The 14,830-nt window shown below is 38.4% G+C and overlaps 1 protein-coding gene across 1 annotated transcript in view; it reads right to left on the bottom strand.

Moving 5' to 3' along the window:
* Positions 1 to 14,224, bottom strand: part of RBMS3 (RNA binding motif single stranded interacting protein 3) — a 1,276,696-nt gene extending 1,262,472 nt beyond the window's left edge. The window contains exon 1 of the mRNA XM_073630281.1: positions 13,412 to 14,224. Within this exon, the coding sequence (XP_073486382.1) occupies positions 13,412 to 13,486 (75 nt within the window). The 5' untranslated portion in view covers positions 13,487 to 14,224. The remainder of the gene's footprint in view (positions 1 to 13,411) is intronic.
* Between the last annotated feature and the right edge of the window lie 606 nt (positions 14,225 to 14,830).

Below are 14,830 nucleotides of genomic sequence, written 5' to 3'. Positions count from 1 at the left end.
TTGGATGGCATCTGATATCTCCTTCTCCTACTCACTGTATGTGGTCAGTGGACATGCTCATATGAGGATGGACAGGGCTGGACTGGGACACAAATTTGGCCCTGGACTTCATCCAGACTGGCCCACTTAATTTTGCAAACAGGCACAAAAACAGTATATAAACTATATGCAATTGTGCAAAAACACATAAGTAAAAACATTCCACTGTAAGTATAAACGGCTTTTTTTTAGCTCTTTATTTAGAGAAAAAAAAAACATTCCAACTTTACAGACGCCTTTAGAATGACATGTGTAAGTTGTATAAAAGGTATTGGACATAGGACAGAACATATATCTGTCCTCTAAGTTTTACAACATTTATTTTTCTGTATGAAAATGTGTTAACTGAAAATATACTCTAACTCCGTCCTCACTCACCTCTTTTATTATTTCACTTATTCTCCTCTGTATTTTTCTCCTCCTTCCTTCTCAAAACACTGTGCTAAGTGGGAGGGCTAACGTCATGCAGGAACATTGCTACTGCCTCATTGGCTGGAATTTCAGAAACCCGCATTGCTGCACAGCCACTGGCTGCCTTTCAGCAATGCAGCGGCACTGAGGCTGAGTGGGGTTGCGCACTATGAAGTAAGGAGATGGGCAGTGCGAATGACAGGTCTCTCCCATACTGGCTGACCAGACAAACTCACCCCCCGGCCGGCCAATCCCCATGGCCACCCAAGCCCCCCCTTCACTGGCCATTATCCGTTCTACTTTATTTCTCATATAGGCAGTATAGCCGTGCTCAGAGATAGGCATGGACCAATGCTGTGGTGGACAATTTCCAAAGTACAGACCTTAGTGAAGGGCACCAAGATACATTTCAAATTAAAACCATCAAAAAACACTCTGTCTACTCTCTGGCCTAGTTCTACAAGTACAAATACGTTTAAAATAACATTTATATAAAGACTACTCGTGGTGTATATATATGCAGCCTCGTCAGGGCCCATTAAATGCAGCCTACCAGTGCCCATCAAATGCAGCCTTATCATTGCCCACCAAATGCAGCTGTGCCCATCAATGCAGCCTCAGTGTGCCCATCAAATGCAGCCTCACTGTGCCCATCAATGCAGCCTCACTGTGCCCATCAATGCAGCCCCTCAGTCTGTGCCCATTAATGCTGGGCCCCTCAGTCTCTGTGCCCATTAATGCTGAACCCCTCAGTCTGTGCCCATCAATGCATCCCATCAGTCTGTGCCCATCAATGCAGCCTATCAGTCTGTGCCCATCAATCTTGAGCCCCTCAGTCTGTGCCCATCAATGCTGACTCTAAGCCCATCAGTCTGTGCCCATCAATTCTGAGCCCCTCAGTCTGTGCTCATCAATGCCGACTCTGAGCCCCTCAGTTTGTGCCCATCAATGCTGACTCTGAGCCCCTCAGTCTGTGCCCATCAATCCTGATTCACTCAGTCTGTGCTCATCAATCCTGAGCCCCTCAGTCTGTGCCCATCAATGCCAACTCTGAGCCCCTCAGTCTGTGCCCATCAATGCTGACTCTGAGCCCTAGGGGTAATATTTTGGCAACACTTCCTATACAGCATACATGTTTTATATTTGAATGTAACTGCTTGGCTGCAGTTGTTCTTTAAAGCCAATGTGTAGGCAGATACAAAATACCCCACTTAACTAGGTAGAGCATGTATACATTAGATAAACTTTATGCATCTTCAAATACTACCTCCTTCTGTCTTTATAATAGCCTTCTCTAGTTCTCTATACAAAATGATTCCAACTGGGAGAGAAAGTGTCAGCACTTTAATCCAAAAAGGCTTTACTACATTGCATAGTACACATGGAACTTACAAATAGAATGGGAGAGAGCAAGGGTGACCTTTTCAGTATATTACTGCTCTTACATCATCCAATCACATCCCGGGGAAGCCCTTGACCAAACTGTATTGAGTTAAAGGATAAGTTCACCTTTTTAAAAAAAACAATAAATGCACCTATTTTTTGCAGGTAAAAAGATGTGCATTTATTATTTGTTTTACTTGGAGCCTGGAAAGCTGCAGATTGCGGGTGCCATGCAGGACTCCTGCAGACTTGTCAGTGTAACTGTCTGCTAGTACCTTGTACAGGCAGGCAGATACACACTGACAGGAAGAGAGAATGAACTACCAATGCTCTCAACAGTGCCATACTAGTTTATGGAAAATACAAGCTGAGAGCCTTTAAAGGCTGTCAGTCTTTACAGTTTGCCATTCACAGAACTTGATAAATGAATGAGGCCCTGCACAGCCACATCTTTTTAAAATAGTGACAGCAAGTGGGGGAAAAAGATCCCCTGCTTGCTGTCACTACAGGTCGTGGAGCGGGCGGCCTCTGCAGGAGTGGCTACATGTTACATGTTCCACCCTAAAAACAGGTGGAACATGCAACATATTCCTAAAGGTAAACTTATCCTTTAAAGGTTAACTACGACTATAAACAAAAATGTGATATGTTGCAGCTTACAATCCCTATATGTGGTAGCTGAAATTGTTTTCCTTTATTTCAAGCTAAGAACATTTTCATCAAATACAGATAATAACTGTTGATTGTGACAGAAATGCAGTGTCCTTGTTTCTTCCTGTGAGGTGCACCAAAGAATATCTTCCTTCCTAGTCATTTATTGTAAACTACAAATTGGCCCTGTTGTCAATGTAATGTAGATATGTATGTAGCTCATCTCAGGATAGTGGACTTGGGTGACAACCTTGACTGTCTCCATAGATACAGTGGAGGAGAGACATAAACATCCAGGGACAGAAGTGTATTATTTTTTAGGATTACCAGGTGAAAATAAAGCAAAAGAAGTTTGATAAAAGAAAGTGAATGTGGCCACCACACCATGAACTAGTAAGTTGCAATATTATACATTTTCGGTTTGGGGTATACATACACTTTAACTACAATATAAAAAGTAAGGTGAGATCTGAGCAGTGAATTCTGACAGGGATGTCTAGATTATACAAAATAACTGAGGAAAACTACACATTGTTTTGGCAAATAGAACTCAGGTGTGAAATTGGCTGTTTGTCTTTACTAACACTTTAACATTTATTTTTTTTTGTAAAATCAGTTAACTCACTATTTTAACAGTGGCTAGAAATAAAGTAATTGTGCCCGTCTCGCGGTGAGAGCAGCTGCGACCTGTATTAAAAATAATCCCATTGGTGCAGATCCCCTGTCAGCTTTCGTGCCTTTGTTGTACATGTAAAAGTACCTGGAAATAAAACAAGCCTGGCTGAAGTGAGCCAACACTTCTAACTCCTGGCCATAAAATGGAAACATACACACAAGTGTTTTATCTTTCTTAAAAGCTTAAACATAAAGCAATTTTTTTTTGCCAGCACAAAACTGTATAATGAGCATTTTGTTAGTTCTTTAGAAAGAGAGCCTCATGATGTAAGCAGGGAACTATTCAGTGTGCTTTCTGCATGCAGTTGCTTCCACCTACTCAACACAGTGTGTAAACGAACTTGAAAAACATATCCCCAAAAGATCACACACAGAACACTACAATGCAGGAATCAATCAGAACTCAGTTCTCCTCTGTTCCTCCCATAAATGAGCGTTTTATATAGAACAATTCTATCATAATAGATCACTCATACACATGCTTTTAATATTACACTGTTTAATTGCACACAGCTGTGCCCTGAACACTCTCGGCAAACAAATTTTTTCGCACAGTCTTGGAATCGTTTTGGATAAATATCAACCGTTTCTACTTGTATAAATTTCCTCCATTAAAAGGCATTTTCAAAACAACACATTAGAAGGAATTCTGAACTTTCAAAAAAAAAAAAAAAAAGGGGAGAGAGAGAGTTGACTTCCTGGAAGCTTCAGAACTGGCATGTTCGTGACTGAATGAGCTGTTCTTGCCAAACGTACTCATAAAGACGAAAAGTGCTGTGTGAAATCATATCTGTGTAAAGCCAAGTGTGTCCGGGCCATTTCCAACATGACCTGAAATGAACCTATGCGTTTTCCGCTCTCCCTCTTATCTGCCTTAAAAGCATGTATAGTCAAATTGCTAGGCTCCCAGTGATGCCACTAAGTCGTCTGCTACGTTCAGTCAGGATCTGTTTACTACTACCAAGGTTTTTTTTTTTTTTGTAACATATTTTTCAAAGCCTGGCTTGTCATTTATTCTTGTCTTCTGTATACAGTTACATAATGTCTGGGATGCTGGAAAAAGAGACTCTTAAAACTGATGAGGCAGGTCTCTCCTAAAACGATCTCCAAGATCCTGTGTGTGTTTTTTTTTTTTTTTTTTACTCTGATAATGCAATCAAAGAAAAATTAACGATTAGCACAAACAGAAGCTGTGTCATGTTTCATTTAACTGATCAAACACAGCTTCAACTCATCTGTTCTATAAATATATTGAAGGACATCCAAGTGCAAAAGGAATACAAAGTACCCGTTTTTTTCATTGGATATGGAATATATTAATACTATCTCATTAAAGGACCTCGATGACCTTGATATGTAGGCATACAGGGAATTTTAAAAGTTTGTTATTATGCAGTAAACCCCATTCATTCTGGAATATTTTTGGAGATGATGGATAGGAAAAAAAATATCACATGCTCTACCCAGCCTTAAAGTTGTAGTAAACTCTCAAGGTTTATTTTTACCTACGGTTAAGCTTATAATAAAGCTTACCTGTAGGTAAAATAAATATCTCCTACACGTGCACCATTTAGGAGATATTCTAGGGAGCAGCAGCCCATCATGTGCATGTTCCTTCAGAGCCCTGTGCCACAGCTGTGACCTCCGTGAAATCATTCCATTCAAGCAGCCACAGCCCATGAACCCAGGTGGAAGACTGGGTATAGATGGAACAGACTTACTGGCCTGATCATCAGATGAAAATAAAAGAAGGAGAGCCTAAAAAATACAACTTCTGCAGCCATCACATCTAAGAATCGGTAAGCTGCAATAAAATAAATGCTTGCTTCTGGGTTTAAAGTGGTTGTAGACCGCTAGTGGTAAAAAAAAAAAATCCTGCAAGGCAATGTCATATTGTGCTAGTATGCATCACATACAAGCATTCCAGCACCACAATGTCAGTGCTGAGGCGGCTGACATCTTTAACTGGTCTTCTTTCCGGGTTTGTGGCCTCCGGCTACATGAGTTGGTACAAGTGGTGTAACAGAGTTTACCCACTTTAATAGCACTTTAACAGCAAAGTACTGTATTTCATATCTTATGAAGTAAAACTGACAACACACACTTGGATGCCCTATCACCTCCTCTCCTGCTAGACATCCTTTGAAAAAGTGGGATGAAAAACTGTTGGTCGAATAGTGTCCGCATCCACTCAGATAAAGCTGCTGTTCAGGTATTCTGACTGCCATCGGTGTCATCTTTCAGAAGAAAATACCCTCTGTGAGAGATTCATACATCCTTCCTGTATATTGAAGATAGAGGAATCAGTTTGATTTTTTTGTTCAACGCACAGGTTGAACAAAAGAAAACTAAGTGTATATGGCCAGCTTAAGTCATGTTGGAGCATCGCCAGTATAAATAAAGGTTAAGACTCCCCCTGCCTACAAGTGTCATCCAACATGGTCCTCATTGCTTCTGTCCCGGTACTTTTGTTGGTAGAATAGCATACTGTATGCTCACATTTTACCCACTTTGGATTAGTGCACCAAAAACTGAACTTTTAGTAGAGTAAAGTGACAGCTTACCTACTTTTATAGTCATAATTTATTACCAAGGCTAGACAGGTATCTAGGGTAGAAGTAGGATGGCACAATGCAGTTGGTCTAGAAAAGTGGTTGTCAACTTGCCAGGTAAAGAGGGTCTCAAATGTGGCCCCTAATATTTCTAAAAGGGCCTCATATAATATTTGTTACATATAATTCTACAGAAAACTGTTACAGAATGAATACTTACTAGAGGAAATGGTCAGAGCTTGTTCTACTGGAGTGGGTGGAGACTGAAGTCATGCTATGGGAGACATTCAGAGACTAGGGACATGTTGCATGAAACCACTGGACTTTATAACAATTAAAGGACCCTTTACAAATCAATGCTCCTTCTACTGACTGCTGGGGCCCAAGGGCCTCACTTTAAACACCGAAAGGCCACATGTGACCCTCGGGCGGCAGGTTGGACACCAGGGGACTTGAAGGACAGACAATATAAAGCTTCAGTACCATACCACATAAAATATTGTTCTTGGAATTTAAAAAGAATGCCATATATATTTATTAGAAATATGTCTCCTGTTTGTACTATACAACAAATGGTGCAACTTGTGACATATTCATGTAACTGTTGGAAATGTGCATATGAATCTGCTGCAAGGTTGTTTCTGAATATTGCCTCAGATGGAATTTTGTCTGTGACACAATACCTACATGTGTGACACAATTTACTCCCACAAGGAGAAGGTCTTTAGTATGAATTTGGTGCAGGACTTTATATTATGGCAGAATAGTGTTGCAAGTGCTTTGTTGAATTGTCTCCTTTGTTTTTACAGTACAGTACTTGGAAGTACTCATACATCCATAGACTTAACATTATGGTGACCTGTCAGGTTTTGAGGAAGAAAAAAAGGTAGTGTATTCACCTGTCTGGTAGTCTGTGTCTCCTGCCTCCTCCCTGATCCATTTTTGCAGCCTTCCCTACTCTCTTCAGCATTCAGTGCTTCAGGGAGTGGTGGGTGCCTACATTCTGAATGCTTATGTTCCATCTTCTGACCCCCCAATTGAGTCCTGAAGTGCTGTAGAGAAAGGAACTACAGTGCCTGGTGGGAGATTCAAGTATTCAACCCTCCCAGAAGTGTTGAATACTGAAGAGACTGGTAGAGGATGCAGTGCTGAAAAGAAAGGGAGACTGGAGACACAAACTGTTGGAGAGGGGAGTATACTACCTCTTTTGGTGAAGGGAACTTACAGTCGCTGTTTTTATCATCTTTAAATATTGGTCAGGTTTGCCAACTTTGCAGATATGTATTAAAATTCAGTTGGAGTTTTGGTGTATATGCCTTATTTACTAAAGCGTGACGTGGGGTGAACTGAAGTGAACCTGGGCTAGTGTAAAGTGAACTGACAAGCACCTGTGCTTACAGCAAATATCCAGTCACATAAAGAATTTCCTGATTCCCCCATACAACTAAATGACTATAGTAAAACACAGGCTCGCTTCACCTAACTTTAAACTTCAGCAAATCTGGCCCAGGATCACTTCAGTTAACCTTATTTTACCTCACTTCAAAGCTTAGTACATCGGTCCTTCTATATGCACCTTTTACCTGTGTTTTTACTGGTTTCCAACCACAATTTATATACTGTATATTGGTAGGTTAAATGCTTCCTGAATTATTATAGTGTTTTTATTTAATATATATAGCTCAACTGAATATCTATGGTTCAGAGGCATTAGTTTGCAATCCAATTTTCAACAGGCACTAATAATAAAGTGATTTGGTCCCTGAAAAATTTTTTTTTCAAAAGAAGATTATATTAACCTATGCTGCTGCCCATTCCTCAGATCTTCACTCCATTTTTGCAGAGCAAGGCCACCACCAAAATCTCAAGCATCCAGTACACTTCTTGTTGTGTTGAATGGCTTATCCTTTGCTGCGGTGTTATGATTCCACCCACTGACAACTCTAATTAGGAGTCAGGGAATGGAACCACTGCATGTACTATTATGTTGCAAGGACACAGCAGTGGGGCAGAGACCAATGAGTGGAATCACAGTGCACAGTATGGGGATGCAGGCATTAGCCACATTTAGACCTAATTTACACTTAAGTCTTATTTACATGTAGTTTTACTGCCCCCAACCTCTCCCCTTAAGCTGCAAAGGCAGGTGGGGTACATATGCCGTGGCCATGATGAGTCACTGTTGTGTTCAACAGGCAGTACCGCCCGCTGAACTCAACCCATTTAACTAGAATGTTGGAACCCTACTAGTGTGGTGTTTAAGGGGTTAGAACAGGTGAGTAGAAGGATATACAATGCCTCCTCACTGCCTGTCAAATGCTCTCCGAAGAGTAGACCACTCTTCAGAGAGCAACGCTAATGTAAACTAGCCCTTGGAAGTGTTGAATGCTAAAGTTTCTGCCAGTGGCTTTGCTTTGCAAGAGAGCAAAGGCTGAACAACAGATAGCGGGGCAGGTAAGTCTTTATTTGCAGCATCCTTTTTTTTATTTTTTATTCAGTGACACAGTTTTCTAAACATAGTAAAAACAAAACAACTGTGGAAGCAAAATTATATTTATACATGTCTAGTTCTCTTCTGCCTAATCTACAGCAAGTACTCTAACAAACTTCTCCACTACACATATAGATAAGCAGATATCTATGAAGATAAATAGGTTGATAAAATAATATGTACAGCTTCAAAGAAAGAAAGGAAAGGGGGAACATGATTGAAACCTTTAATTACATTACTGGTGTGAATAAAGTTCAGGAGAGCAGTATTTTCTATATGAGGCAGAGGTCAAAAACGCAGGACATAAAACTCAAACTAGCAGGAGTTCAAGAGTCATATTATAAAGCATCACTGTACCCCAAGAGAAGTGGATGCTTGTAACTAACTTCCAGCTGAGATAGTGAGTCAATCAATAGAAGTACATTTGAACATGCTTGGGATAAACATATGTCAATCCTCATACAAGAATATGAAAAAGGGCAAACTCAATGGACCACTTGGACTTTTTCTACCATCGGGATATATAGATAGATAGAAAGATAGATAGATAGATAGATAGATAGATAGATAGATAGATAGATAGATAGATAGATAGATAGATAGATAGATAGATAGATAGATAGATAGATAGATATTTTTAGGGTGTTCATTATAAACAGCTGATGATAAAAAAAATCAGCAAGCACAGGAAAATATTATAAGCGGTCTTGACGTTGCTCTGTTGACACTGAATATTATCAGAATTAGATTATCATGCCTTTGGCACATACCCAAGCTGCAGATGGTTGGAAATGTGGCCTGAAACCAGTGTGTGGTTGATGAATGACTTCTTACACCTGACTATTACCTCACACCAGACACCAAACACAGCCTGAACACCAGCAGCCAAAGAAGCTATGTCAGCCTCCTCTGCACATTGGAGCTCTTTTGACAAGGCCTTCTGTATGACCAGATGGCCAAATGTGGAAAATGCAGTAAACCTACTAAACAGGGACAGGTCTGGAAAATCTGTACTCGGTCAGCGTGAGTAGGAAGGCACGGAGGGAGCTGGGATTACAAATTGGTGCAGACTTACAGAGGACAAAAGGGAGGGAAAAATGACACATTATGTTACAGCTTCTTTTTTTTTTCTCCTAATCAGATATTTGCATAAGTTTAGACCCCTCTGTAACATTGTTCCACACAGACACTATTTCAAACAGGTTACTTATCCCCATTGTTAATTAAAACTGCACTTTCTCACATATATTTTATTAGCAATACAGCTTCTTCTGATATAAAGAATATCTGTGGAAGCCATAAGGGAAAAGAAAGACAGATAAGAATCACTATTATCTATAAAAAGCCTTTAAAGTTAATGCAGTTTCCTAGTGAGACTGCTTCATTCAGGTCATTGACAATTACTGAACCTAATTTCTTTCCTCATGATTATCTTGCTCATGATTCTCTGGGGTTGCTATCTACCTTCATTAGCAGAAGAGAATAATTTACACATTTCTAGAATCCAGATGGAAATATCGACAGAGGAAGGAGACTAGCTATTTTGTTTTTTTTTTTGTTTTGTTTTGTTTTGTTTGTTATTACTGCTATAAAATGGTAGGCTATCGTTAATATATAATGTACGCAACACAAAATGAGACCAATCGACAAAGGCTTGGGTGAAGAATGTGGGAGATGCCATGGAAGACAACCAAACAGACTTCAGTTCTCATTTTTGTAACGCTTGCTAGAAAATGATAGCAAATATTAATTTATCTTTCCTTCAATGGAAATAAATTACATTCATTTTCCCACTGTACTGATACATAAGGCCAGTAGTACATGCATAAATGTATTTAAAAAGACTAAAAACTATCAACAGGCACAAAACACAAAGCTTTAAAATAAGGAATAAATATCTTCACAGCCATGTGACTGTAATTTTCAAAATTATATTGGACACACTAGGACAGATCCTAATGTGTTAGCTTTGTGAATTAAGCCCTATTGGTGTTATTTTTATTCTTGGAAGTTGCAGTAATAATGGTCGTGGTATAAGTTACAGTAGAAGAAGTGATAAATGTAGCAGTACTTATTATGATTGTTGACTATTATTTTTGTATAATAACAGTTGTCCCTGATAATACATTAGCTGCAGGTGAATTACTATATAGATACATAACAACTGCCTTAAACTAGTAATATGTTAATGAAAAGACCTTGCTATAGAAGAGGAGTCACTTATGGAGTATAACACAACGCAGCTATTATTGAAGCACTGCTGAACTATTTCCAAATGAATTTTTAAAACATGCAAATCTCATTCCTACAGCAACAATTATTTCATTCATTCAGCTCCGGTTGTGAACAGTATCTGTTATATCATAATGAGTTCCTTCCTCTGGCTCATTGTAGACAAGGAGAACATCATAACCAGGGTGCATTTTATCATGTAGCTGGTCACGCCATTAAGCCCTGCCCCCTCTGCCACCCCTTCATTATCTTTGATTGAGTGTTGGCATTATAGATATCAGATATTCCCTTTACATGAGTACTTTTACTTTAAGTTATGAACATTTTAAGCTCACCATGGAAACAGGGTTGGAATATGATGCTACACAGCTCTTAACGGCTATAATTAATAATTTACATTGGTAAAGTACGTCACAACTTTTTAAAAAAAATAAGCTTTGGAAAGATAAGCTGCCACTTTACCCCATTCAGTGAACAGTTGGGGCACATGCTGAATATTCAGGCTAATAGCAGAAAAAAAAAAATAGAATTAAATGGATTAGTAATCATTTGTATTTATGCTATTGCATATTGTATTTATGTATTGCCTATTTTTCTCAGTTGACCCAATGGATGTCATGTGTGAAAGTGATTGAAAAAAGAACTACGTTGCCCACAGAAACTAGGTTCGCTTTTGTTGCTGGACGACAGTAGAAAATAAAGAAAAGAAGCTGTTTTTGTTTACTATGGAAAATGCAATTCTTCCTTCCAAAATTTTAGTGCATAAAGATCACATTCATGTATTGTACCTATTAACTAAGAAACACTAATTTGACAACGTGAATATAGGTTCAGGTTGCAAAACATAGATGCCTCCTCTGAATGCTAAAGGAAAGTAGTATTACCCCATTTGTGTTTCATTCCCTTGCTTTCACAGTCAGCCTAACACTGTTACACCAAAAACTGTGATGTGGGTGGCACACAAGCCATGTGGAGATCCAACTTGGAGGAAGGTGGCAATAATTAAATAATGAGTATTGTGTCTGGGAGAACATTGCTGAGCAATTATTGCTCATCAGACCATGGCAGCTTATGTGTGTTAGCAATGTATCCAACGGTGGTCAGAGCTTCCACCTTAGGGGTTTCCCATATCAATTTTAAGCTTATCCCCATAGCATAGTGATGACTGAAACCAAATGCCCTCCAAACTTAGAGCATGTTAAAGTAACAAGATCCAGATGTGGCTTGTCTGTGATGGCTTATGGTATTCTTCAGACACTTTAACAAAACGTCTTTTACATTTTTCTTTAATAGCAATCACACTTTCTTTATGGTTCTGATCATGCTTTAGACTTCTATGGATTGAAATAAAAAGATACAATCTAGACCAGATTTGCAACTGTATGATGATTCACTGCATACCGTATCACCTGGCTTTGGTTCGCTTCTAAAATAGAAAGCATGCTTCTCAAGAAATGTGCTATTTCTATATTACCAACCCTATCATTCCTTTGCTACAAGTGACAATGAATACCATTTCTATCAGGAAGACAAAGAGATGATTCTGCCCCTTGAAAAAAGAAATCCTAAAATCTACAAATGCATCTGAAATTGACCTTGACATTGCCAACAATGGAAGAGAAGGGACCACTGCAATAGTGTTCTAATCAGTTAAGTTCATTTTACAATGTGAAATATTTAGGCTAAATTAGTATGCTCTTCCAGAATGTCTGACTAAGCAGTTTTAAGGAAAATTGGCAACATATCTGACAATCTATGAATTTTAACAGAAAACTGGAGGCAAATGTATATAGACTGCTGCTACTTAGATTTGGAATAACCTGTGACATTTAAGGATGCATAAGATATGATAGATAGATAGATAGATAGATAGATAGATAGATAGATAGATAGATAGATAGATAGATAGATAGATAGATAGATAGTAGATAGATAGATAGATAGATAGATAGATAGATAGATAGATAGATAGATAGATAGATAGATAGATAGATAGATAGATAAAAAATTGATATATAGACATATAACTAACAAAATTTGTAGGTGTATACTGTATATGAAAATAACTGTGTTATATGGCACTATCTGGTATATAAATAAATAAATAAATAAATAAATATATATATATATATATATATATATATATATATATACATACTGTATATACATATTGTATATTTATGTGTGTGTTAAAATGGCTATAAAAAAAAAATGATAAGTAACTAAGTTTTTGGAAACATTTAAATAAAAGCTACTTTGTACATGTGCAGCATAATATGTTTCTGCTATATAAAAACACACACACACACAAACATACAGTATACATATTTACTGTAAATATATATAAATATGGTTGCTTTCACCTAACAGAATGTCGGTTGTCCTTAGCTTCTATTAGCACCGGAAAAACCTAAAAACTTACAAAGGCGACCTATCTGCCTGCTTTTGGCTGTCGTAGCTGTGTGCTTTTCCCACTCAAAGTTGATCAGCACAGAATCCCCTTGCAGCTGGATAATGCTTTCAGCTACCCAGATTGTACAGATCTCACTAAAGTGCCACTGAGAATGGATTCCCATCCAAGTGTGTATACATTTTATTGTCCAAGCCAATCTGCATCTTGTGTCAACACAATTACATGCTACTGACAAAAAAAAAAACAAGCTCTAGTCTAATATAGAAGGCAAATATAATCCTCAAGACAGACAACAAAGGATTAAATAGAGAATAAAACATAGTTAGACTGGAGAAAGGGAAAAAAAAAAAAAGAAGAAGAGTAAGGATTGAGGGGATGGAACGCAAACCCACATTGCTTGACCTTCCTGCTTTTCTCGTGCCCCTGCTTTGACTGTATAAGCTGTGCTCTGTGTGATACTGAACTCACAAAAAAAAAGGCAAACTGTCAGTCAAAGCAGTCACCTATCCATCATCACATACTATGAGCACCGGCAGAGAGGTGAGAGTGCGCTGCTGCTCATACCTTGGTCTGGAGATAATGAGGGTAGTAGTACGTGTACTGGGGGTACATTGGCTGCTGTTCCAAGCGTTTGCCCATGTAGCTGGAATCTTTTTATCTGATGCAGAAAACTCGTTGACAGGGTGTAATGCCCCAGGCCCTTCTTCCTTCTCAGATTCCACTATTCCTGATAGTGACTAGGATGTTTCAGGAGTTCCTTGCCCTTTTTCCTTAGTTTTACCAAGCCTTAAATCCAAAACGACCGGGAAAACATTGGCACGTAAAAAAATAGATAAAAAAAAAATATATAAAAAATCCCACAAAGAAATATTTCTTCTTTTATTCTGCCAGTTTATATATATATATATATATACATATATATATATATATATATATATATATATAGATATATAAAAAAAGAAAAAGAAAAAAAAATTATATATATAGATATATATATATATATATCTATATATATATATATATATATATATAGATATATATCTGTCAATATATATATTTCTATATCCCTCTTTTTTATTATTCCAGCTTATGTGTGAAGCAGCTTCTTGGTAGTACAATCCAGCCTGTGGAGAACATAAAGTCCTACGATAGGAGCCAGGAAAGCTGAATTCCTGCAGACCGGCTTGCCTTATTCCTTTCTTAGTGTCTCTCACAAATTTCTCTCTCCTCCCCCCTCTTACTAGGTTTCAAAAAAAAAAAAAAAAAAAAGGAAAGAAAAAGAAAGGAAGAAAGAAAGAAAGAAAAAAAAACCTTCCAGCCTAGTTGTTGCTGTCTCCCTCACGGAGTGACATGGTGTTTAGGGCTTGTCTTGTCTTTCATTCAAACCCCCTCCTTCCAGCCTGTGGGTGGAACAACAGCCTGCCTCTCCCTCGAGAGGCAGACGCAGTCCAGAAGGCTGCAGTGTTTCCTCTAAGAAGAAATAGCCTGCCTCAGCTATGCTGCAAGCAAAGAGCCTCTACTGGCTAGCTGAGAGCAGCCAAAAGCAGCTTTCACATGTCTTGTGTTGTGCTGTGTTACTGTTACACCATGTCAAAGCAAGCCTGATGCTAGCAGCGTGTTTTCAAGAGAGCGAGGAAGACATAATAAAACCATTCATCTGCTCAAGTCATCCTATTTTTTTTTTTTGTGGAATAAAAAGCTTATAAAAGGAACTTTTAGGTTCAGGATTGCTTTCATTAATACATAGTCTTACAGAAATGAATGTGCTTGCACGATGCTGGCAACAATGAATAAAAAAAATTACAGTAACTAGTTTTTTTAGTGTCTCAAAACCAGGATCAGTGAATCAATACACCACATCCCAAATCATCATAATTACATATTTTTTTATAGTGTCACCAAGTTAAAGTGGTTCTAAAGGAACCATGCATTCTACGCATGAAGGTAAAAAACCCTCTGTGTGCAGCACCCCCCCAGCCCCAC

Source organism: Aquarana catesbeiana, linkage group LG05 (genome assembly GCF_042186555.1).
Source record: "Aquarana catesbeiana isolate 2022-GZ linkage group LG05, ASM4218655v1, whole genome shotgun sequence".
Taxonomy (NCBI): Eukaryota; Metazoa; Chordata; class Amphibia; order Anura; family Ranidae; genus Aquarana; species Aquarana catesbeiana.
This window is presented reverse-complemented; position numbering and strand designations above follow the sequence as displayed.